The following is a 27900-nucleotide window of genomic DNA, read 5'->3' on the forward strand; positions in this document are numbered from 1 at the left end:
GCTGGTTGTAATCATTTTATATTAAGTGAAAGTAAATTGTTTGCATTCGAAAATTAATGCAAACATGAAAACATAATATGATATTTTTCTTTTAACTTTTAACTACAACTACAAAAACCAAAACAAACAGAACAATGCATCAATTCCTAAAAGGTGCAAGGGAGCTCATATAGGAGCTTGATGGGTCTTTTGGGAGGCAGCGGCATCATCTTCGGCTGAGCTACATCAAAAGCAGCAGCAAATTGCAGATGCGTGACAAATTGCTTTTATCACTTGGTGAAGTTGAAATTATTTTAGATAGTTTTGAGCACTCACAGATACTCACGTATAGAGTTTTGTGAAAAGTTTCAGATACCTTTGGAAACATCGACACATGAGGAAGTATCATGTTTAATGTCACAAACTTTTCTCAAATGTCATAAAAATGCACTTAGATAACAATTTCTGGAGTGTACATAAACGAGAAGTCACATGAACTTGAATTTTTATTTCAGGTTGATTCATGGAAATACAAATTTTCCAATAATTACAAAGAGGGAAAGTCATAGCTATACAACAATCTTTTAAGGAATTTGAAATTCGGTGATAGTCTTTTTCACCTTTCACTGTAATTTAGTGACATTTGTTAACAAAATCAGTAAAAAACGAAATTTCGATAGGTCAAGCGGTAAATAAAAGTCATTTTTTACCTCAGATTACAAACTTATAAAAAAGCAGTATACCTGTCATTCTGTCCAGTAATAAAGTCGGTAAATTATATCTGACTGTAATTTTAGAATTTATTTTATTATGTTTGATATTTCAGGATAAAATTAAGGTTAGTAGTCTCAAACAAGAGTTACTAACTATTCACTACCTTACACTGTAAATTAATATCTAAACTGTAAAAAAGGAAATTCAATCACTTTAGTCTGTAATTTATTGAGGACAGCTAATAGCTGTGATCAAAATTAAAAGTTACAAAATTTCTTTGACTTTGAACAATTTACCAATCTGTAATTAAGCGCTTTTTGATACTTCATACTGTAACTTAAAATCTGACAGCTCAAACTTTAAGAAGTGCCATCAACATATAGTATTTTTAAGGTCTGATGGTTCAGATCCATAAGCTGTTTAGGGAGTAAATTTACCTTATACTGTAATGTAGCTAAGTTTGCTATATGAAACTGTAATTTACATTATGGACAATTTCCTTTAAATATATTACTAATACTGTAAACAAGAAACCTGTGACAATTAACTGTAACTAAAAGCCTTCAAGTGTTATTTTAAGAGCTACCAAATAAGGGATAATTGTTGTCTCAGTAAATTGAAGACGGTTACTTTTTAAGACTCCATAAACTTCATACTGTAAACAAAAATGTAATACCTCAACCTTTAAGAAGTTACAACAACATTTATTTTTAAGGTCTAATGTTTCAGATCCATGAGCTATTTAGGAAGTTAATTTACATCAAGCTGTTTAAATAAGTTTGCTATATCAATCTGTAATTTACATTAATACTGTAATGAGGGGCAATTTTTATTAAATATATTACTAATACTGTAAACAAGAACCCTGCGTTACAGTTCACTGTAACTTTAAGTTTTCAAGTGATATTTTAAGAGCTACCATAAAAAACAAAAATTAAGGAAAAATTGTTGTCTCAGTAAATTAAGGACGGTTACTTTTTAAGACTTCATAAACTTCATACTGTAAATTTAAATGTAATACCTTAACCTTTAGGAAGTGACATAAACCTGTATTTATAAGGTCAGATGTTTAGATCCATGAGCTTTTAAGGGAAGAATTCTAGTTCAAACTGTAAGTTAAGTAAGTTTGCTATGTTAAACTGTAATTTAAATTAATACCGTCATGAGAAATAATTTTCTTTAAATATAATACCAATACTGTAAACAAAAAAACTGTGACAGTTCACTGTAGCTAAATGTCTTCAAGTGTTATTTTAAGAGCTGCTACCATAAAAGACAAAAATTAAGGGAAAATTGTTGTCTCAGTAAATTGAGGACGGTTTCTTTTTAAGACTTCATACTGTAAATTAAAATGTAATAATTTAACCTTTAAGAAATAACACAAAGATGTATTTTTTAGATCCATAAGCTATTATTAAACTGTAATTTAAATTTTCCTTAAATCTATAACTTATACTGTAAACAATAATCCTGTGACAGTTCACTCTGTAACTTAATATCTTCATGTTTAATTCGAAAACACGAACTAAGAGAAAATTGCTATCTCAGTAAATTAGGGACGGTTACTTTTTAGAACTTTATTTTAAAGGCTATACAGTAAAGGATAGTAGAAAAGTGAACTCTTGCTATTTCAAAACCATTAGTTAATGACTTTTATAAAACAGTTTGGAAATAAGACTGTTATTAAATCAGACTGTAGTAAAGTAAGGTGAATCTATAGAGACTGTAATTTCTAGTGCTTTTTACTGGCGGTTGAGGTTTTGAAGTAGATATTAACTACATCTCTTCATGTTTCTTATTCGATTATACTTCTTTATACTGTAAGTAATTGACATCTTACTTTTTAGTCTGTAATAAGAAAAAGTTGCTAACAATTTCAATTTGATACTGTAAATAATTGAAGTAAGACTTCACATCAGTGATTTTATTGTGTGAGACCGACAAAGAAATTTTCTAACAGAATCACCTTGGACTTCTAGTTTATCAAGTTTGATTATCTCGGACTATGTCTTAATTTTATCTCAGACTGTAAATCATTGACATTAGTGAAGTCTGCTGAGCACCTAAGTAAGAAAGTAAAATAATCTGAGACCTTAAATAAGAAACTTTTATAACCTTTTAGACGGTAAATGTACATAAAATGTTATTTTATGACATCTGTTAATGTGTAATCCAGTGAAGATATTTATTTTACTATACTACAATTCATCAAAAAAGTAATTTATAGAACTCTGCACAGAGTTAACTAAGTTTTGGACAATAAGTAAGTGACTTAAAATAATCTTAGACAGTAAATTAGAAACTTTTACAATCTCAGACGGTAAATACGCAGTTATCTAACTTTAAATGTTATTTTATGACATCTGTTAGAATAATTCTTTAATTTGCTAAGTAATTTACACTTCATCTGTAATTTAGATACACTTTGTCATCAGTTTCTGATACATTGGAATCTGTTATCAGAGACTGTAAGTAAGTGACAGATTCAATCTAAGACTGTAAACATAAAAGTGACGTCTGATTGTTACTAAAGTAATAGTAAATGTACTATGTTTCTCAAGACTGTAAGTTATCAGGAACAGTGGATTTTTTAGACTATTACGTTTCTTACCTTACGGATTTTTTGATCGCACAGTTTAGTAGCTAAAAAATGGCTATGCATAACTTTTCACACTTCCATAACTTAGGTCTTAAGTCATATCTTCATCGCTCAAGTAAAGAAAAAAAAGTGAAGATGTCACGAAATTTTCTCTTCCCTATCGAAACTTCAAATCTTGAAAACAAAAATTATTATGAAACTATTCAATTTTCAGTCTAGGTACTGAAACTTATGATGATGATAAAAAACAATATGCATTATAGTTGAGTTGCATGCTGTGACTTACTGCGCTGCATCTTACATCAGCATCATCTCAAGCCCGACAAAAAAAAACAGAAAACAATATGATATACCTTTTTCCTCCTACTCACAAAACTGATTTCTCGTCTTAAATCATTTAGAGTTTCTTTAGAGATATACAGAAAATTATGTCACCCACCTGAAATGAAAAAAAAAAAACAACAAAAATCACATTTAATGAAAATGTAAAAAAGCAACTTTAAAAAACAAAGAAATTTTATGTGTAAAACAACATAGTTATAGGTTAGATTGTAGATGTATCTATTTATCAATCTATGATGTATATATTTACATAATTTATAAATAATTACTTAAAGTATCTATAAAATCTTACAACGACATCGAAAATCGATTTTGAATAAAAGTTGAAGTAGCAAATTGCATTTTTACAAATTAATCAATCAACTTGTTGTTGTTGGTATACAAATGTATCTTTTGATCGATGTATATAGATTTATTAGTTTATTATGTTCATTTATTTATTTTTAATGTTTTACGTCTTTATGGTGATCTATACTACATACAAGGAAATAGTTTATTGGCTTGAAATGTAAATGACAATAACTAATTAGTATGGAACAAAGTTCTTAAGTATACTTACTACTAAAACTTGCTTTGCAAGTTTAGGTTGTATGAGAGGGAAAGTGGATGGATGATGTAAACTAATGAGCATTCTCCCATCACTAAACTGGAACTTCAGTAACTTAGTTAAGTAAGCACACTTGGACAGAATTCATAGAGAAACGCTCAATATTCTTGGCGACACAGTAAAAACGTTGATTCATTTGAGTTCGTTACTAGAACAACGTTCTTATGTCTTTTGTCTTATTTTTTTAACTGTTAATAAGTTCAAAAGCTGTAAGCAATTCAACTATTATTTTCGAACCTTAAGGAATTTTAATCAGTATACTTACTCTGAAGTCAAACTTTGGTTGCACTGTCATGTGAAGAGATTCATTCTTTAGCCGAACTAACCGAATGTTGAATGCTTTACCACACTCCTTTCTCTTCCTATCATCTTCTTTCCTTATGCTTACATAGTGTTTTTGGCATACAAATGGCACCAAAATCTCCTGAATGTCTTTTTAGTTTTAGGAACTTTCAGTAACTACTGAGACTTAGTCGAAAAATGGGACAACATATTATCAAAACACAAGTCAACGGATAAGCCTAACACGGTTCTACTAGCAAGATGCGCAAAGTGCCATACGATGACAACTTCTGTAAGTATCTTTGCACTAAAGTCCAGCATTTCTGATGAGAAATCAAAAGATGCCTTAACGTGTTAAACCATTTTAAATCACATGACCAGTTCAAAAACCACACCAAACAGGCTTCTCAATTTTCGCAGCACCAAATGCTCCAATTCTGGTTGTTATAGTATTCTCCAAGTTAAAAATGGTTTTTATAACTTAAGATGATTGTTAGATGAAGAGTTCGATTGTTTTTAAGGATCCAATCAGTAAAGATATGAGCTGAATTTTAAAATTTTAAGTTAACTATCAAGTTTTTATACCAAAAACGTGTAATATCCTTAGTGAAATGCCTTATCCCAAAGATCGGCGAGGAATCAACATACCATTCAAGACCACGTACTACAGCTGCAAAATTCTTATTTGGTTTCGATTCTCCCCTTCTTAAGCTTATCCAAAAAGCTATGTTTCTAGCAGTTCCGCTTAGACGTCCGAGAAGAGAGTTCAACAACCGAAAAGTGTTTTACAAAATATGACTTATTTGGAGGTTCTGTTATATGGGAAAAAGCATAGGTGACAACACAGAGCCCTTAGGTACATCAGTATGATATTAGAAGAATTAATTCCGCTTATAAAGGAAAACTACTGAATATCTGAAATAATTTAATCTTGATCACTCTTAAATGCATTGGGGCAGACGTCCTTAGAGCTCTTGAACATAAATGATCTCAAACAAAATCCTATTATAATGCTTTTTTAGATTTGTGGTTTCAATTTTGAAAACCGTTTGTATTTCGAACCCATACTTAATCCAGGTGTACCAGCGTCAGCTTCATTTTTGACATACATCCAGTTATATAACCGCAACAAACAGAGATCTTGAGGATGGATGGAGAAGATTTTAACAATCGCCTTTGGATTCTTCGATGAGCAAATGCGATGAGCGAAGTTATGACGTTTCTGGTGTTCGATTGGCTTGAGTTCTTGTATGAACTTTAAGAGACTTTAAACCAAACTAATTATGTAAATTAATATGTTATGACGATTGTGGAATGGCAAACAGGAACTTAGCAAAATTCTAAGTTGTTCTTTTTTCAATTCTTTATATTACTAATTTATCACTCCAGCTACAAATATTTCCACATATTTTACTATTTCTGGTCAAGAAAGTGCTTCACGACGACCGAAAAAACGTTAACTTATGCGAAATGTAAATGTAAAAATTTGACCATCTTTAAAGAAATTTTTAAAAATTTAGATTCGTTGTAATCATACCCCATAGGAGGAAATACTTGGGACAATACCAAGTACATACAAGCAAAAACGTTCCGTCTTTAATAGCAACCCAAGTACTTAAGTTTCTTGAAGGAAGAACTGTAAGGTTAGAGTCTCATCCAGTTCTAGAAAAGGACACACTAGATCTTTCAAGTCGCAGTGCAATTACCCCAAAACTTAATTCATTCATTAATTCGTTGTTAAACTGTGTGTCTTTCCATTTCTAAAATGAGGCTGGGATGCGAACCACACTGATAACTTCCCATCCCGTCTGTCGATTTGTCTTGCTTATAAGTTTGTAGGTTTTCGTGTTGGGTTAAAAAAGTTGTCATTTGAATTATTTTTAAAAATTTTAGAATTAACAACAATATTTTTCATATAAGGAAATAATTTAATTTGAAAATCTAGTTTTGTTAAATAGATTTTTAGTCGAAAACAAATTTTTACCAATTTTAGTAGGATTTCTTAAATTTTTACAAATTGGATGAAAGAAAATAATTTGAGAGATATCAAGAATTGTAGATTTTATTTTTTTTTTGAAAAAGCCAACTGTACTACTGAACTATCGAAAACAATATTTTCTGTGAAATAAAAAAAGTTTGAAGACAATATTTTCAATTTTTGAAAAACTAATTGATTCGAAAGTAAATTTTTACCAAGCTTTAGTATTGTTTGTTTTTAAGTTTTTGACAAAAAAAATGTCAATTAGATTTTTTTCAAAATTTTACTGAATGTTCAAAACAATAATTCTTATAAGATGAAATAAGGTTGAAGCCATAATCTCAAGGTCTTGAAAAGATATTTGAGTCGAAAATCAATTTTTACCAACTTTTATAAATTTTCTTGTTTAGGTTTTTATTTTTTGTCAATGATTTTTCTCAAAATTTTACCAGATGTTAAAAACTTTATTTTTCGTTGCACAAAATTGTTTTGGAGATGAAATCATATTTTATTCGTAAAATTTTGGAGGTAAACATTTTTTTTTGATTTATAAATAAACCGTTTATTCTCCAAAACATACTTATTTGGTATCAATATTAATATATAATATACAACTTAATTTTTTTTTTTTTTATAATAAGCGCACACTCAAAGGGATATATTACCCTTATTATGAATACACAGTGTGAGCACTAGGAAAGGGAGAGAGGGTTTGAAAGGAGATGTCGGTGCACATTGGTTTTGAATTCCTGAATATTGCAATAGCTGGGAAAGACAGAGTGAGGTAAGGCATTACACATTCGCATAGTACGGCTAAAGAACGAATCTCTATACTTGACAGTACGACCGAAGATGGGCTCGAGGGTATATTGATGAGCATTCCTAGAAGCGCGAGTATTACGGTTGAACTGTTTAAGGGGAGGAATGCAGCTGGCTATTTCTCTAGAGCATAAACCATTAAAATAACGGTAAAAGAGGGTGAGACAAGAAACATTTCGACGATGTTCAAGTGACGTAAATGATCTTATGATGGTAATATCACCAATCAGTCTAAATGCTCTACGTTCAATACTGTCCAAGAGGCTTAAGTAAGTTGCAGGAGCACCAGCCCAGATATGGGAGTTATACTCAAGCTTTGGACGTATATAAGTCTTGTAAATAACAGCCAGATCAGAGGGGGAGAAACCAGCACACCAGCATTTATTTTGTGGTTTTCAGACTTGAATCCATCCAATACAACTTGTATTGAACGATTCGAAAGGTAATTACTAATCCAATGAAGGAGGGATTCATGCAAACCGAAAGCACGCATTTTCGATAAGAGAGCCTGATGCCAAACCCTATCAAATGCTTTTGAAATATCAAGTGCAATAATCTTACTTTCTCCAAAACTATGTAAAGATTTGTTCCACTGTTCGGTGAGATGAACCATGAGATCACCAGTAGACCTATTGCTACGAAAGCCATACTGTCGGTCATTAAGAAGCTTCCGTTCTTCAAGATATTTCTTGAGCTGATAGTTAATCAGCGTTTCCATGACCTTGGAAAGAAGGGACGTAAGTGCAATCGGTCGATAATTAGACGGTGAGGAAGATTCGCCTTTTTTGGGAATAGGCTGGACAAATGCGGTTTTTAATCCGCTCGGAACGAGACCTGAGGAGTAGGACAGATGAAAAAGCTTACGCAGTGGTTTTGCCAGCGATGAAGAACACCTCTTCAGAACAATAGCGGGGATACCATCCGGACCAGCAGATTTGTGTATGTTAAGATCTTTTAGGACTCTCGCTACAGTACGAGTGCGAAAAAAGATTTGCCCCATAGAATCATTAACTCGCTCAAGTACAGGCGGAGTCATAACACTCACTGGCAGCGTTGAATTGGCGGCGAACTGCCTAACAAGGAAATTTGCTTTCTCTAAAGAGCTAACAAATGGAGTGTCATTCACAACGAGCGTAGGAACCGAGGAAGAGGAAGAATTCCTCATATTTTTTACAAATGACCAAAAATTTTTACTGCCTTTGGGACATTGCAGAATTTTTTGCCGTAATTTTTGGTCATGTAAAAATTTGGTCCGTCGAATATGTGCGTTGCAGGCCTTCCTGGCTTGCTTGAACTTATTCCGGTTTTCCTCAGTTGGATTGGCTTTAAAACAACGGAAACTTACCTTCTTGACCCTAATAACCTCTTTACAGCTCGCATCAAACCATGCGTTTTCCTTAGGTCTGATGCTTTTAACCCTATTCGGGATAAAAGTTCTCATTCCCAGGAGAATCAAACTTGTGATCATATCAGCGCTGGCGTCAACGTCACTATCGAGGAAACATAGTGACCAGTTAAAGATCCTGAAGTAATTATTGAGACCGTCCCAGTTGAAGTCTCTAGCGTCATTGGTTCGTGAGGTATTTAGGGTTAACCAAAATGTTCACATTTTTTTGAACTGCTATGGTAGCCTTTTCTGCATCTTACTGCATTTTTATCTGTACAACAAAACTTATTTGAAGTCGAAACTTTTCTGGTTCTTTATCTATGGACGACGAAAAAAACGTTGAGAACGTATGGACGTACGATACACGCACGCACAGACATCTTCCCAAAAATCTTTTATTTTGACTCTTGGAACCTTGAAACGTCGAGAAATGTCAACATTTTCAATTCGACAAATCGGATCCATTACAATAACTTCTTATGGGAAGTCAAAAATAATAAATGTTATGTCGCTTGTAAATTGCCTTATTCGAAAAAAAATCTTACAAATGTTTTATAGCTTCAAATAATTTCGAAATTTTAGGAATTTTTTAGGCACAATGCAATTGAAAGTGTGAAGCACTGCATTGCACATTTTACATTACATTTACATTTCATTCTACTCAGCACATAAATGTAAAATGAGTAGACAACACAGCACCTTGAGCGACTAGACTCAACATAAGGTGATAATAACACAAGACAGCACGCGGTAGGTTTCGAGACGGTGCCCCATCTGTCTACTAACCACGCTCGTTGATGCTTGATTTCGGTGATTGATGGGTACCGAAGCTTTATCAGTGACTAGGCCGTTGCCTGCACATTTTAGCTCTACATAACAGTGGTGTATCTATAATAGTCGTCGCAGAAGCCATAATGAACACTCTGCAAAATGGCTTGAAATGCTTTACATTCCAAAAAAAATTGAAAAAAAAAGCAGACTGCAAGGTTCTAATCTACGTTGTTGAGAAAAGCTAAAACGAATCCGTTTATGTCCTCTAAAGATCTGCAGCGAGAAATAGGGAAGCCAGTCAGTTCTTGAACTGTTCGTCGTATCTTGCAAGATACTGATCTTTACGCACGATCTTTAAGGATGGGCACTTACACGACTCAGGCCAAATACATCGAAGGAATGTGGTTTGGAGCAAAAACATCGACCCCAAGCATATGACAAAGTCAACAAAGCTCTGGTTTCAACGAGCAAATTGACCGTATAGGGTGATCTTGTTAATCACAACATCTTAATCATATTGAGAACCTGTGAAACAAGCTGAAGATTAAGGTTAGTAAGAATAAACCTTTTAACAAAGATGATTTATGGAGAATGGTCTAAAAAGTGAGGTATATTATTCCACAAGAAAAGTACTAAAAGTTAGACTCGGTGCCAAATCGAATAAAGGCAGTGTTAAAAAATTAAAGCTTTTCAATGATGATGGAGATTTTTAAGCTATTCAGCCCTATCATGAATTCCATCGTAATCGGAAATTTTTACGAATCCCGAAAAACTGTATCATGAAATCCGTTCGTAATGCGAAATTGTATGAGATGTGGAAATCAAATCAAATCAAATGGGGTGGCGCAACAGTCCGTTGTGAACCAGGGCCTAGTGACTAACAACTCTCAACCATTCCTGTGTGCGAGTACTGTTGTCAGGAATGGAAGGGACCTACAATTTTGGGCCGAATCCGAACGGCTAGTTTTTGAGAAAGCACTTTTTCATGACAAGAATTACTCTTGAAGGATTTGTCAATTCCTCGCAAGGGGCAGTACCCGCGAAAATTTTTTTTAAATTAAGGTGGCACAGGCAGGGATTGAACCCAGACCCCTTGCATGACAGTCCAACGCACTAACCATCATGCTACGGGTACTACATGAGATGTGGAAATACTGGTTTAAAAAGCTGAAGCAAATTTCGTGTTTTGTTTCACTGTCAAACATATTCAGTTTGGTCAATAATTTATCGTCTTACAAACTAACAACGGATTCAAATTATTGAATTTTATTATCAAAATGCGTGCTCTGTTTAGAAAGTTTATCGCGCGCTTCTTCCATTTTATGGTCAGTTTAATCGTCTCACTGAAGCGGGTATTCGGGCTATTGTGACTAAATTTCGCACAAAATTTACATTGTTGGACATAAAACCACCAAAACGCTTACGTAGAGTCCGAACTGAAGAAAATATCGCACCTGTTTCGGCCAGTGCTAATGATGGCCATCAATTGGGCCTCTGTTACTCAACAACTTGAAAGATTTTGCGGAAGGATTTAGGTGTAATGCTTTTCAAAATACAACTGGCGCAAGAATTAAAGCCGAACAACCTACTGCAACGTACAATTTTTTTGTGAATAAGCTTTTGGAAAGTTGGCCGAAGACCCACTTTTTTTACCGAAAAATTGTGTTCAGCGACGAAGCTCATTTTTGGCTCAATGGGTACGTAATTTTTTACCCAAAATGCAAGAGCTAGACTTGCATGACAAGCGGTTTCAAGAAGACGGTGCCACATGCCACATAGAGCACGCGCAGCAATGGACTTGTTGAGAGGCGAGTTTGGTAAACATTTTCTCTCACGTTCGGGACCGGTCAATTGGTCTCCTAGATCATGCTATTAAACGCCTTTAGACTATTTTTTGTGGGGCTATTTTAAAGCTCATGTCTATTAAGAGAAGCCCGCTTCAATTGACGCATTGAAAGACAACATAGAAGCATTTATTCGTGAGATATCGGCCGAAATGTTGGAAAGATTATGCCAAAATTGGACTAAGCGGAGCAGTAAATTGGACATTGAGGCACAGTCAAGGTAAACATTTGCATGAAATAATCTTCAAACATTAAATTATATGGACCGTACTATCGATTCAAATAAAAATTTCATGCATTTTTCTGAATTGTATGTGTTTTTTTGTAACTTTCTTCTAGCTTTTAAAAAATCACCCTTTACAAAACATATTAGTCAATCAAAATGTTTTGTTTTGGTTTTTAATTTATTAAGTGTTGCTACCTTTATGATCAGCTTGTTGCGAAGCCAGCGAAATTTCGCATACTACTTCAAGTTTTCAAACAAATGTTTATAGAATAGATTAACGACACTCTTAATTCATAAAATATTATACTCATATTTTTTAATATTTGACAGTAATAGAACTACACTCAATATTACAAAATATTAAGGAGTGTTTCTATTATTTTGGCTATAGCTGTAGCTGTAAAATTGTCGCCATTTGAATTCGTTTTTAAACGTGTATCGTTCCATTTCGAGTAACAAAATAGTTGCAAAATGTCAAAAATAACAGCTTAAAATTTAACACCTACCAAAATATCAGACTATTCAAAACGAACGAAATCTCATTGGAAAACCCTTATGGCTGAAACACAAACACGCTTAAGCTTCGGCTTCGCCTGAACTGACGAGTTCAGTATAAGGAATTTAATGCATGCTATCACAATGAAACTTTTACCTCACGTTTCGTTTGACAATCGTAAGGAAAAAAACGTAATGTGACTCTAGTTCAAATTTGCTGAATATTTGCCTTGTCTGACAGCTGTGAAAAAGTGAACAAACAAAATATATTTGCTTTCGGAGGGATTCCCACCGGTTATTATAGCCTGTGTAAGCTACTTCCACGATAAATTTAATTTTTACGATTTCAAAACTATTCCTTTTTTATTTTGGGAAAAAAATAACAGCTGGTGATGACAGAAGTGCCATTTTAGAAATGTCATATTGGAAGTTTCATTTAAAGCAACCTCGAAGCAGGCCCAACGTAACGCAGTTGAAGCCGAAGCTGAAGCGTGTTTGTGTTTCAGCCATGAAGCTTTGACCTCACGTTTCGTTTGACAATCGTAAGGAAAATAACGTAATGTAACTCTTAACGGAAGCTCTAGTTCCAATTTGCTGAACATTTGCTTTGTCTGACAGCTCAACAGCTGTGAAAAAGTGAACAAGAACACAGAATAACTTTACTCCGTAGATTGAGCTCCTGGACCAATCAACGACGTCTCTCAGTCTACGCCTTTTTCTTGTTCTGAACATACCCACGATAGGCTGTGGAAGCTACTTCCGCGATAAATTAATTTTTTCCGATTTCCAAATACTTATCTTTTGCTGGACGAGAAACCAAAACAAACTTTTGGACAAAAATAACAGCTGCTTATGACAGAAGTGTCAATTTAGAAATGTCACATTATAAATGTCATTCAAAGCAACCTCGAAGCAGGCCCATCGTAATGCAAACGAAGAAAAAGCTGAAGCGTGTTTGTGTTTCAGCCATTGAGAAGACGAAGTCAAAGCCTCAAACATTTACCAAGGGCCTCTTGTGAGTCTGATGGAAGTAATTCACACCTCAAAAAACCCCTTTGATCAAACTAAATAATAGATTCATTGATTCAAAATGCGACAAAATATCAATCAAGAAATTATAGAGTTATAGATTTCTTCTGTCACTATGACATCATTTGTTTGGTCTTTACAACGTCTGTCATCTTCACTTTTGACAACCATACGTCATTTTCATCCACCCGGTGTGTGGTTCCAACAACTTCACCTCCCCACTCATCCTCATATACATATATTTTGTATTCAATTCTTCTGGGTAACTAATTCATGTCAGCTAAATATTATGTGGTTTATTTATTGTAAAAACAACTCATCCAACTTTTATGTAACCGGGAAAGTCTCTAGTGCCTTGTCGTCCATAAGTTACAAAAAAAAAGAAAAACCCAAACAAAACGAATTCAGTACAGCTCAGCTATGTTCACCATAGCAGCGCTAGCTCATGCTCATCGGTGACCCTCATTTTTGTGTCGTTTTAAGAAAACCGACAAAATGAACAAAACAAACAAAAATTAAACAGAATTATAATCGGCCGCAAATGAAATTTTATTTCTCATCACTGCCGCGCCCCGCCACCCGTCGTCGTCGCCATCGTCGTTTTCATCGTCGTCGTCGTTCGTCTCTAACCCAATTAATACTTTTTGTTGTATAAATTAATGCTGCCGAAGCCGATGCGCCGCTACCGCGTCGTCGTCGTTGTCCCACATTTTTTGGGTCCAAACAAAATGAAACAGAAACTTAGCAACAAAAACTAAAACAATAATTTAGGTACATCGCGTTTGTGTCTTGTGTTGCCCCCATAAAATGAATTTTAAACGTCATTATTGGTCCGTTCACAATTCGTCCGAATTTATAGGTTTTAGATTTTTGCTTTAATTTGAAATTTGCATAAAATTCAGAGCAACTATCACACGCTAAGGAGGTGGAGGTGGAGGAAAGGCTTCGCGTAATCCAAAGAATGAATCACAGACGCTTGAGAAGGAAATTTCAAATTTCTTCCACGCTCTGTCTGTGACAGGCATTCCGCACAGCGCGCCGCATCGCCGCTTGTGTTAGTCTAGCGTCCGTCGTCGCTCGTCTGTGTGTCATAATTTAGGTTTTTAGTTTTAGGTCTTTTTATTTTTAGTAAAGTTTTGCTTAACTCTTTTTCGATTTCTCCTCTTAGGTAAGCTTTGAAATGAAATACAAACAAAATGTTTCAGAAATGAGACTCGCAACAAGAGAGTTGTTGCAATAAACCTTCCTACATGGGACTGGATGGATGGTAGATGGCGGTGCGGTGGTGGCGTCTGAATTGAGTCTGAAGTCGAAGTCAAAGCTAAAGCTGCAGCTGAAGCTAAAGCCGACCGACAGTCCCAGTAGAGCGAGCCTACCAAAAATGAAAAATAAAAGCCAATCGGGTCCACCGCCGCCGCCGCCGCCACCAGACGAAAATGTTTTTTAGGTTAACATACTTTTCTTTGTTTTATTATTTACGGATATATTATATTTCTTTGGCTTCTTCTTGTCCAAATTTTCGGCGGCGGCGGCGGTGGCGGCGTCAACGATGATATAGATGCGGACCGAGACGTAAAGCGTGCAATGAGTTGAAAAAGTTTACGAAATCAGACAACAACAAAAAAAAAAAAGATGATGCCGTGTGTCGGTCATGCAGAGTGTAGAAAAATATGAAACCAAAAAGAAACCGGCACGGATGTTATGTGAAGATACGTCTGGTGAAGATTGGCAGGCAGACGTTTGCAATTTTTTTTGTAGCTTTTGTTGCTTTTTGATTTCTCGACGCTTTTATAAGAGAAATTATCAAAATTACCACAAAAATGTTTATTTTATTTGTCTTTAGATAACACAAGAAAAAAAAAGGGTAACCCGGTTTCCAAATTATTCTCAATTTGATGGCTGAAACGATGATGATTGTGATTGTGATTAACGTAATGGCAGATGGCACAATCACAATATGACAGTTGTTGAGCTTTTTCTTGAGTGTTTGGTGAGAGGCAATAATTATGAATAATATAAGTGACGGCGGCGGCGGAAGAGTTAAGTGGCAATAATAATAATTATTGACACCTATGATGATTGTGACAGCTGTCAGATAATGACATTATTGCTGGATTGTGAGAGTGACAGGTTGGAATTGATGCTTAGATGGCAGAGTGGAATAGATTTATTCAAGTGTGTGATAGTTATTGCGGAAGGAGGAACTTTAATATAAATTTTGTCAAGTAAAAGTTTTTGTAAATATAATCTTCTTTAACTTCCTGGAACTTTTAGAGTTACTGTGGTTTTTAGAAATTGAAAGAAATTTGGGCTAAATAAGAAATTTAGATTTTTTTTAGAGTAACGAATTGCTACTGAAGCTTTCAAAATTATAACTGGTTATCCATTCTGCGGTTTTAAAAGTATATAGCTGGAATTTGGCATCTGTCAAACTAAGTTTTTGCACCAATTCTGACATTTACGACAATGGATCGCTTAACTATCGAACAACGTACAGAAATTGACAAGACCTACAATATCGTGCTTTAAGAGGAGATTAGGATTTACATAATCGTTCAAATACGCAAGCAATTGGCAAAATTGTGAAGAACTTTCAAAAGACTGGATTGGTTGCAGATATTCTAAGGCCTGTGCATCATCGTTTTTGCTTCTGTAAGTGAAAGTGTTGCCGATGACGCGAATGTGTCGATTCTTTGCCGGTCTCAGGAATTAGGACTGTCTTTTTCTCAAGGAATTGGAGAGAGGACATTACATCCACAAAAAGTCTTGTTTGGTGCGCTCTTTGGTCCGGAGGTGTGATTGGACCTTACTCCTTCGAAAAGACGATGAACCCACTTTGCCTTCTATGAAAGAATACGACTTGGTTTCTAGAAGACGGTGTGACACATGCCACACAGCTCGATCGAATATGGCTTTATTGCAAGAGACATTTCCTGGTCGCTTAATTTCTCGTCATTGTGATATCAACTGAAAACCAGCGATTTGATCCCGCAGGCCTTTTTTTGTGGGGCTTAGCGAAAAACCGGGTTTATGCAGATAAACCTTTAACTCTTGAGCGCTTTAAAACCAACGTTCGTCAAGTTATGGCTGAGATACCGTTGAAAAGTGGTGGATAATTATCTCAAAAGAATTCAAATACATCTTGTGTTGGAACTCTGGCCTTAATCTGTACAAAATCCCATTTCCATTCTGACCTTGAAACCTATAATTTTGCATCGGAGTTAAGACCAACGCGTATACAAAATTTTATAGACCCAGTAACTGGAAGAATACCATTATAAATAAATATAAATGTCATGTGTTTGCTGCCTTGGTTGCGAAAGAAGTTTGCCTATCATCAGTTTCGTAGCTAAAGTACAACAACCATAGGCAATCCTCTGAAGAAGCTTGATTTTCGCACACGAGAACTTGCCCTTTCACAGACATCAAATAACCGTTTATTTTGTGTCGGAATTTGGGCTCTCACGTATGCAAAATCTAGCAGACCCAAGACTGGAAGGAAGACAACAATAGGCAGTGACATTTGTTCGTTGAGATAGTTCTGACAGAAAATTGTTTACAGCGCAATAAAACTCAGCCTTTTAAAGACCCCAAAGGGGCCTTAATTTTGTGTCGTCATATGGGACTGAATATCGATTGAATTAAACGTACTTAGAACCAGTAGAAAAACACCTGTAGACTGTGCCTTCAGTTCGCTGAATTCATTCGGAAGAAGCTTGATTTAAGCGCATTACAACTTGACATGTCGCAGTCATCAAAAACTGTTAATTTTGTGTCGAAGTTTAGGCACACGCTTGTACAGAAGTAAGGAGCTAAAGAAACACAACTTAGAAAAGCACCTGTAGACAGTGCCTTCAGTTCGCTGTATTCGTTTTGAAGGAGTTTTATTTGAGCGCATATGAACTTGACATGTCGCAGTCATCAAAAACTGTTCATTTTGTGTCGAAGTTTAGGCTCACGCTTGTACAGAAGTTAGGAGCTTAAGGATCACAACTTAAAGCAATTTCAGGTGTTCGTTGACTTGGGTCTCCGAAAAGTTTGTTTGCATGGCCCAAAAACTACTCGTTTCAAGTTAGTCTTAAATTCATATTGGAATATAGGACTGCATTTGTACAAACAAACAAAGTTGTAAGTTCGCACACTTCATCCTGGAACATTTGGATTTAAGAAATTTTGATCTTTTGCAGACACCGAACAATCGCTAAATTCGTGCTATCATACGTTTGAAATCCCTTCGACCTAGAAAGTTGAAGGAACCCAAACAATGGCTATATAATGTGTTAGTTGGATTTCGTACTTGAAGAGTAGACTTAGAGTGCATACAAATTTGACCTCTCGCAGACATCAACTAAGCTTTAAGTTTGCGTCGGGAATTGTGGGTACCTCTGTTTAAAATTTCATTGACTTAGAAGTGTTGTATACTTATACTTATACTATGATGCTATATATAAACCTGTATATAACCTAGTTAAGTATATACCTATTGTCATTATAGTTAGTAAGATTTAGACCTTCATCGAATAAAGACCTTTCTTCTATACCCAGTATACTTAAACTAGTCTTTTAATATTGAACTACATATATAGATAAAACATGGTGTCAGGTGTGTTAATAATTAATTCAATTAGATAATGTATTTTCTTTGTCGATCTGTAACATAAAATTAAAAAAAAAAATAAAAATGACCGACCCGCCAAAACCAACCGCAAATATGTATGCAATTGTGAATAATATTACGGCATCCATTTCACCACTCAACCTTAAATCAACGAATCTACCATCCACGTGGAAGAATTGGCTAAACCAATTTAAAATTTTTCTTCGAGCATCTAATCTGGAGGACCAAGGCGATAAACGAAAAGTCGCACTACTACTTCACTACATGGGGCCAGATTCTTTGGAAATCTTCAATTCCTTCAACGAGAACCTAGTCGTCGTGAAGTATGACAAATTAATTGAGAAACTGGAAGCCTACTTTCTTCCCAAAGTCAACATCGTCATGGAGCGTCATAAATTCTTCACAAGGTCACAAAAAGATGGTGAGTCAATCGACGAATATATCACAGTCTTAAAAAATCTGAGTCTGACATGTGATTTTAAAGATCTAAGGGAGGATTTACTCCGTGATATTTTCGTATGTGGGTTAAATAATAATTTTTCAAGCATCAAAGAAAGATTATTAAATGAAGGTGGCATAAAATTCGACAGAGCCATCGACATTGCAAAAACGATGGAAGCAACAAAAGGGCAAGCTCAACAGTTGCAGCTAGCAAGTAGCAACAACAGCAACAACGTTATCGCCGCTATTCACCGTTCAACGTCAAAGTCACAAAATCACCATCACAATAATAATTCGTCTTCGTCGCTCTCCAACAAAAATAATATACACTCTTCACACAACAGCCGATCGTCATCATATGTACCAAGCCATCAAGTATATAACAATAAACAAAAGAGTTCATCATCGGCACATGAAAAGCGCTGCTACAAGTGCGGAGAAATACATAGAAGTAAATGCCCAGCTCTGGGAGTGAGGTGCAACAACTGTAAAAGAATGAACCATTTCGCTAAAATGTGCAAAAACAAAAAAGCATACATAAGAAATGTCGACGTCTCTTCTGATTATGATGAGCTTTCGGAAGACACAGCCCAGTTATTTATTGGGATGGTGCACATACAACAAGCTTATGCAGTTTCGTCGTCATCAGAGCAAGTAGATCGATGGATAGTGCCTATTCACATCAACGGTACATCTGTGCAATGTCAAATAGACACAGGTGCACAAGCAAATATAATTTCAAAGCAAATGTTCGAAAAAATTTGCAGTGGAGTTAAAGTAATGAAGTCATCCACAAAAATCATGACATTCAGCAGAGAAGTTCTTCCAGTCATTGGGTATTGCAACTTAAATTGTCAACACAGAGGTCATCACTACAAAATTCTTTTTTACGTGCTGAATTTAAAGTGTCAAGCTATTATTGGTCTTCAGTCGTCTATTAAACTTAATTTAATCAAAAAGGTAGATGAAATTAAAAATTTAAATTCTTGTAATACTAATTTTGATTCAAAAGATTATATTTCTAAATTAAGTAATGATTCTATTTATTCTAAAATATTTTCTAAATTCAGTGATGTGTTTCAAGGGTTAGGTTTACTAAAAAATGAGTGTCATTTACAAATCAATCCAGCCGTAATTCCAGTGATAGACTGTCCGCGAAAAATTCCATTTAGTTTATTAGATTCCCTTAAAGAAGAGCTTTTAAGAATGACGAAATTGAATGTCATAGTCAGGGTCGATGAGCCAACTGATTGGGTTAGTTCAATTGTTCTTGTTAAGAAACCTAACGGAAAATTAAGGTTATGTCTCGATCCTAGAAATCTTAACAAGGCGATTCTTCGGTCGCATTTCCAGTTCCCCAGCTTAGATGATTTCAAAGCTAAACTGAGTGGAGCAAAATATTTTACGTCGCTTGACGCCAATTCCGGTTTTTGGATTATTCCACTTGATGAGGAATCATCGAAGGCATGCACTTTTATAACTCCGTTCGGGAGATATAGATTTTTAAGAATGCCATACGGCATAAAATGCGCACCCGAAATTTTTCATGCTCAAATGGTCAAAAGTTTTTCTGATATAGAGGGTGTGATGATATTTATTGATGATTTCTTAATTTTTGCGGACACTTTGAATAAACATAACGAAATTTTAAATAGAGTATTAGAGCGAGCGCGATCAATAGGTCTGAAATTTAACAAGTCAAAATCAAAAATTTGTTTAAATGAATTAAAATTTATAGGTCATATTTTTAATAAAGATGGAATCAAACCGGATGATTCTAAAATCAAAGCGATTTGCAATATGCCACGACCAAAATCTGTCGCAGATTTGCAACGATTTCTGGGAATGGTTAATTATTTAGGTTCATTTGTAAAACATTTATCTTTTCAAAATTCTAATCTTCGTCAGCTTTTAAAAAAAGAAATTCAGTGGCATTGGACCGATGTACACGAAAAAGAATTTCTTAAATTGAAAGAAATCATTTCGAATGCACCTATACTTACATTTTACGACCCAAATAAACCTCTTACTCTTTCAGTCGATGCATCTAAAGGTGCAGTAGGTGCTGTCATATACCATAACAACAGTCCAATTGCTTTCGCTTCCGCCACTTTAACCGCCAGTCAGCAAAATTACGCTCAAATTGAAAAAGAGCTTTTTGCTATTTTGTTTGGTTGTGTCAAGTTTCACCAATATGTCTTCGGCAGGAATGTGATCGTTGAAACGGATCACAAGCCACTTGTGCCACTTTTTAATAAACCTTTGCATAAAGTTCCGGCAAGGCTCCAAAGATTTATGTTGAGATTACAAGCATATGATCTGACCGTCGTTTTCAAGCCTGGAAAGGAGATGTTCACGGCGGACACTCTTTCCAGAGCAGCTTTACCTGAAAGTACATTGACAGATTTCGATAAAGATTTATCTCTGCATTGTGATCTTTTGATCAGAAATCTTTCTGTGTCTTCTTCAAAATTGAAACAAATTCGGGATGAAACTTTAAATGATCCAATCCTTTCCAAAATCAAAATATATATTCAGTCAGGGTGGCCTTCAAACAAAAAGTCTATAGAAAAAATGGCAATGCCATATTTTAGTATCAAAGATGATTTACATGTCATAGACGATGTTATATTTAAAAATAATCAAATAGTAATACCCACTTCGCTTCGACCAGATATTTTAAAACTCATACATGAGGGTCATATGGGTATTCAGCGCTGCAAAAGTCTTGCCAAATCTATAGTGTTTTGGCCTTGTATAAAGAATGACATTTCAAATGTCGTAACAAATTGCGAAAGTTGTATGCGCTATAGAAACTCAAATCAAAAAGAAACTCTATTCCCACATGAAATTATTAATATTCCTTGGTATAAAATTGGAACTGATATTTTTGAATTTGACAAAAAACTTTATCTATTGGCAGTCGATTATTTTTCAAAATATATCGAAATTGAACTTCTTAATAACGGAAATTCCAGTAAGTTTGTAATTACTAAATTGAAGTCGATATTTGCACGACATGGTGTGCCAGCTATTATGATTTCCGATAATGGTCCACCTTACAACTCCAAAGAGTTTAATAAATTTTGTGAAGAGTGGAATATTGATCATAAGACATCGTCACCTTACTTACCACGTTCAAACGGCCTAGCCGAAAGATCAATTCAAACAATTAAAAAACTTTTAAATAAATGCAAAGATTCTAATACCGATCCATATGTCGCTCTTCTTCATTACAGAACAACTTCTAAAGGCACTTTACCTTCTCCGTCTGAACTGCTTATGTCAAGAAAATTAAGAACAAAAATTCCTGTGTCCACAAACATTTTAAAACCAACTTTAGTTAATGTCAACAAATATAAACAGTTAGTTCAAGAAAAAACTCAAAAAACACAAAGATACTACAATAAAAATGCTCGAGACTTGAAACCAATTGAACCGGGTGAAAACATTTATTATAAGAAGAATCCGACATCTGTTTGGATTCCAGGAAGGGTAGTGGAGTTATGTCAAGAACCACGATCTTTTATTGTTAAAGGTGAAGACGGAACTGTAAGTCGTCGAAATCGCCAACATATTTTGAACATAGATCCGAATTCGAATACGCCTAATATTGAAAAGCCTGGTTCAACTGAAAATGACATTCAATCAAGTTATAAAAATAACCCGGAATCAAATAATAACGAATTTTTAACAAAAGAATACAAGACTCGTTTTGGAAGGAAGGTAATACCACCTGATAAACTTAGTTACAACCATACATAAAAATACATGTGTAAGAGATACTCAATTTGTAGTTTTAAATTAATACATTATTTTGCTTTTGAATATTATTAAATAATTTTGAATAATTTAAACTTTTATCTAAAAAACCGTTATACTTAAATTTAATAGTTATAATTAGTATTATTATTGTTAAAAAGGGAGATGTTGTATACTTATACTTATACTATGATGCTATATATAAACCTGTATATAACCTAGTTAAGTATATACCTATTGTCATTATAGTTAGTAAGATTTAGACCTTCATCGAATAAAGACCTTTCTTCTATACCCAGTATACTTAAACTAGTCTTTTAATATTGAACTACATATATAGATAAAACAAGAAGCTGATGGTAAATAACTACAGGCATTGTCATGTGTTCGTTGGACTTTTTACTTGAAGTGTTGACTTACAGTGCATAAAAACTTGATGTCTCGCAGACATCAACTAAGCTTTAAATTTGCGTCGGGAATTGTGGTTATCTCTGTTAAAAATTTCATAGACCTGGAAGCTGTTGGTAAATAACTACAGGCAATGTCGTGTGTTCGTTGGACTTCTTACTTGAAGTGTTCACTTACAGTGCATAAAAGTTTGCCCTCTTGCAAACATCAAATGAGCTTTAAATTTGCGTCAGGAATTGTGGTTATCTCTGTTAAAAATTGTATAGACCTGGAAGATGATGGTAAATAACTACAGGCAATGTAATGTGTTCGTTGGCTTCGTAATTGAGGAGCTGACTTACAGCGCATAGAAATTTGACCTCTCACAGATATCAAATAAGCTTTAAATTTGCGTCGGGAATCGTGGCAATGTCTGTTTAAAATTTCATTGAACTGGAAGCTGATGGTAAATAACTACAGAGTATATCATGTGTTCGTTGGACTTCTTACTTGAGGTGTTGACTTACAGTGCATAAAAACTTGATCTCTCGCAGACATCAACTAAGCTTTAAATTTGCGTCGGGAATTGTGGGGACCTTTGTTTAAAATTTCATAGACCGGGAAGCTGGTGGTAAATAACTACAGGCAATGTAATGTGTTAGTTGGCTTCGTAATTGAGGAGTTGACTTACAGCTCACAAAATCTTTAGCTCTCGAACACATCAACTAAGCTTTAAATTTACGTAAGGAATTGTGGGTACCTTTGTTTAAAATTTCATAGACCTGGAAGCTGTTGGTAAATACCTACAGGCAATGTAATGTGTTCGTTGGCTTCGTACTTGAGGAGCTGACTTACAGTGCATAAAAACTTGACCTCTAGCAGACATCAAATAAGCTTTAAGTTTTCGTCGGGAACTGTGGGTACCTCTGTTTAAAATTTCATGGAACTGGAAGCTGGTGGAAAATAACTAAGGCCAATGTCATGTATTCGTTACTTCGTAATGGAGGAGTTTGCTTAAGACAGTGCACAAAGACAAGACCCTTATTAGACACCAAATAAAAGCAATTTTGACGTCGGGACTTGAGTCTACACACTAACAAAAATGCACTAATGTGGGAAGTACATTAAGAAAACCACAGACAACGTCGTGAGTTTGCTGAAAATTTGCTTTCAGAGGAAAATTCAGTGACTTTGAGTGGATTTTAATGTTTTCCAGAATCACTATTTCAGTTAAGATAGAAGCGAAGAATTGTTGAAAGAGCACTTCTTTTCACAGAAACTGTAACTAACATACTTCATAAAGTTTGTGTAATTGATCCCATTACCATTTTGATGAGTGATTTGTATTGCAGATAAAAGTTGTTATAATAATTCAGATGATTTGACCGACTTTTACTTAACCAATGAAAATATTATATACTTAAAGAAATAGATTGGCTTATTATTATTTTTTTTCTGTCAATCGATTGTCAACAAGAAGAAACCCCAATGAACGAACAATCAAGGAGTGATGACCTCTTTTAGTTGTTAGTTTTCTCGTGTCACCATCAATTTTTTTTTTAAATTAAGATTCTTGATGGTAAAGGGGGATAGTACACGAGTGAGATCAATTATTTGGGGGAAAAATATGATATAAAATAAACCAATATCATATTTGTTTGTTTGTTTGTTTATTGAAGAAGGTTTTCAGGGAAGAGATAATTTGATATGAAACAGGCAGTTTGCTTAAATAGAGGGTGACATTAAGGTTACCCATATTGATATTTATTTGTCAACAAAAAAATTGTAGAAAAGAAAAACAAAGGGTCTTTGAAGAGTTGGTAATCAGTATTCAGTATAGAAAAAGATGATATAATATTGAGCCAACAAGAACACGAAAAGAAATAAGGGAAATTGTCTCAGAGCCTGACATTTTGATGCGGATTTTGGAGTGGTGGTCTTATTGGAACATTTTTCTTTGAAAATAAGCCTGGGAGCAACGTTTAGGTCACCGACGGATTTGGCCGAGCACCACTTTATGCAAGATGGCATTTATTTGCGCACTAAAGTTATTAGCCGTCTTGACGATGGCAATTGGCTGCCTCTTGGACTTTTCTGTATGAAACCGTAAAGAACCGATTTGATGCCAAAAATGCGGAAACGATTAAGCAATTAGGACCAATATAATTCAAGAAATCCATGTCTTGGAAAATTAGAGTTACAGAATGCGATAGAAGTTTTGATAGTTGTTGTCTATGGTTTGACAGTTAAAATGTCAAACTTTGTTGACATTTCTGTTCAATGAGCTTTGACAATTCCCAATTAACCGTTTAGGGCCAGATAAAATAAGTGGGATTTTACTTTGAAAACATTATACTTGTTCGCCAAGTTCATAAACCTATTAAATCCATGGCGTTATGGTAAGCGTTATGGTAGGACTGTCATACCAAATATTTTGGGTTCAACTCCTGTAAGTAAAGCATTACAACTGTTGGTCACCTCAATTAATGACAATTAGCACACAAGAAGTGTTAAGAGCTGTAAGTCCCTAGGTGCTGGTTCTCCACGAGCGATTGTATGCAGTTTACACGCTGGCGGAACTATGTGCTCTTGTTTTAATTTATTTAGGGAATAAGCTGCCGGTGCAAAGAATGGAAAGTTCTAGCAAGTTTTTGTTTCCAAAAATTAATCAGCAAGACATTTGGCTTACCATCAATTTATGGCAATATCAATTTGGTGACAGATTCCGGATTTTTAAATTGGGCTATTTTGAGCTATTAGTTTATCCCGCAAGCCAGCAACTTTCAAAGCATTGGAAACCCATGTTTAAACCGGCATAATAGCCATATGGTTTGATCTATTGGGTAGGTGAACATCATTTCTACTGAATTCATTACTGCTACATTCATTCCACCAAAGTGTTTATCTTGTTCTATAAAGATAGACGATATTTTTCGTGTATCATTTCGAAATGAAATACCGAGAATGTACGGACCCAATTACTTTCTGGATTGCCTCAAGTTTTTGGCGTACAATCAATTGAGATCAAATACAAATTGACAGGAGTAAAAATAGCTACGATATGAAACGCTTTGAAATTTCGCCATAAAATCAAAACTCAGAAAATGTTCATATAAAATTTTGTTCATTAAAATAAAAAAAAAATCTATTCATTTCAATCTTTTCTCTAAATTAATTTACCGTTCACAATCTTATCTTTCTCGATGTTGTAAGAACAAACAAAACATTCGAATAAAAATAAAACAGCAGACATTTTGTATCATATCGATAGCTCGTTGTTGTAATTGCATGTTAAGTGGTGATTACATCATTAAAAACGTTAATTCACACTCTATACAGTCTGATACGATTTGCTTTGCTTTGGTGAGAAAAGGAGCCTCGAAGCTGAAAGTGCTTTGTGGCGTGGCTGCTGCTTCGATACAATTCTAAAAAACCGAAGATGATGATGGAAAGGCAATTTCAATTCGTAACAGGGTCAGGCAGATGGTAAAGCAGCCCTCAATTCAATTTTTGTGTAATTTTTTGTTGTCTTAATTTTTGTTTGTAATGTTTACAATTCTCACACCGAAAAGGGAAAATTTAGCGTTACGCTTTACGCTTCTCAAAACTAAAATAAGTCCAACAACAATAACACAAAACAGACAAAACTTCTCTTTATCTGTTGTGCAACTCAAATAAAATAAAGACACAACATGAAAAAGAACTATGTATTTTTTTTTAGGGAAAGCGAGTGATTGTTTAAGCTTTGGTAGTTGCCGTCGTCGTCGGTTTTTGAAGGCTTTTGATATCGGCTACACACGAGACTTGTCATTGTCCATTGTCCAACTATATTCAGGGTTGCCATGTCATGAACTAGCTCACTTTAGAAATATTTGTAGCGCAAAATCGAATCCAACCGAAAAGTAGCTCAAATAATAGCCCAGTTTTTAAAAATAAAATATAAATGTTTCTTTTTATTAAAATGGAAGAAATATATGTAAATATTAAAACAACTAACGATAAATATAGTAAAAATGATAAATAGCTCAATCTGACAAGCCTGGCTACAATAGGCCTCTTTGGGTCGTTATCTCTTTTTGGACAATTATTTGCATATGCATAACATAAAAGTTGGAACATTTAATTAGTTTAATTGCATAGTATTTTTAGTTGAGAAAAGAAAAGGTATTTAAGTCGATTAGACCGGAGTCGAAAAAGTAGATCAATAATTAGCTCAATTTTGTTAAATTATATATAATTTCTTTTTACACAAAAGTAGATAAGGTTTTGATATCAACAAAGTTAACGTTAATAGCTGCTAAAAGGCAGTTGTGGGCATTATTATTTATTTATGGGAGGGAAATTTTGCCCCTGATAAATTTGGGCTATTTATAGCACAATTATGTAAATGCCTATTTTGTTCGATTAATAGTCCAATCTGTTGTCTCTTTTTAGTCTGGTAATTCCATATTTGTAACACAAAAGTTGGACCCTTTAATAAGAATGTTCGCAGTGTTTATTTAAGTTAAAAATAGAGTAGGTATTTAACGCGATTAGACCGGAGCCGAAAAAGTAGCCCAGTTTTGGAAAATAAAATATCCATTTTTGTTTGTCATACAAAGATGTGCGTAATCAACATTAAGACATTTATAAAAAGAAAAATATGACCTAAGATTAGATTTGGGCTATTTAAACAGCAATTATAAAGAGATAGATCAATTTTCGATAAATAGCGCAATCTGACAAGCCTGGCTACAACAGGCCTTTTCGGGTTGTTAATTGCATACACATAACATAAACACATGTCTGAAGTTGGGTATTTTGATTTCATTGTTGGCTTAGTGTTTTTAGTTGAGAATAGAGCGAATCGCGCGGAGCCGAAAAAAGTAGCCCAGTTAGTTAGCGTTAGACCAATCTGGCAATCCTTATTTACAATAACAGGCCTCTGTGGAAAGGAGTCTCTTTTGGGCACAAAAGTTAGACCCATAAATAAGATCGGTTCCATAGTGTTTTAAGTTGAGAATAGAGTAGGTATTTAACGCCATTTACTCAGAGCTAAAAAAGTAGCCTAATTAGTAGCTCAATTTTGAAAACTAAAATATATAATTTTGCTGTCATTAAAATAAATGAGTTATCAACATTAACACAGTTCTATTTATATCATAAAAAGAAAAACATGGAACAAGATTTCATTTGGGCTATTTACAGCAATATTATGACAAAGGTAGCCCAATTTCCGATTAATAACCCAATCTGGCAAGGCTGACTACCTGGGTGGGTTGTTTATTGCAAAGCATGCAATAACATAACACGAAACACATCCAAGATATTAGGTCTTTTAATTTGATTGATCGCGCAGTGTTTTAAGTCGAGAATAGAGCAGCCGAAAAAAGTAGCCCAGTTTCGTTACATACATTTTATCTTCATAAAAATAGACAAAGAATAAATATTACCTCAATTAAGGTTTTTTAGCAGTTACAAGACAGTTGTTTTCATTATCATTTATTTGAGCGAGCAAGAATATAGCCCAATATAAGATTTGGGCTATTTTTTAGCGCAATTATAATTGGCTGTCAAGCTCATTTTTTTGTCAACAAATTTGGATAAAAATGGATAATTTCTGCAAACTAGCCCCATTGCC

At 34.5% G+C, this 27900-nt stretch overlaps 2 protein-coding genes across 5 annotated transcripts in view; one reads left to right on the forward strand and one right to left on the reverse strand.

Annotated features, from left to right (window-relative positions):
• LOC129953797 (protein roadkill) overlaps positions 1 to 27900 on the reverse strand; it is a 448090-nt gene that overhangs the window by 102584 nt on the left and 317606 nt on the right. The gene's annotated exons all lie outside the window — the stretch shown is intronic.
• On the forward strand, positions 17514 to 22202 carry LOC129953801 (uncharacterized). Its single transcript, XM_056067267.1, has 2 exons — positions 17514 to 19091; positions 21371 to 22202. The coding sequence occupies exons 1-2, from the start codon at positions 17754 to 17756 to the stop codon at positions 21380 to 21382; spliced, it is 1350 nt and encodes a 449-aa protein (XP_055923242.1). The 5' UTR covers positions 17514 to 17753; the 3' UTR covers positions 21383 to 22202.

This window comes from Eupeodes corollae, chromosome 1, assembly GCF_945859685.1.
Source record: "Eupeodes corollae chromosome 1, idEupCoro1.1, whole genome shotgun sequence".
Taxonomy (NCBI): Eukaryota; Metazoa; Arthropoda; class Insecta; order Diptera; family Syrphidae; genus Eupeodes; species Eupeodes corollae.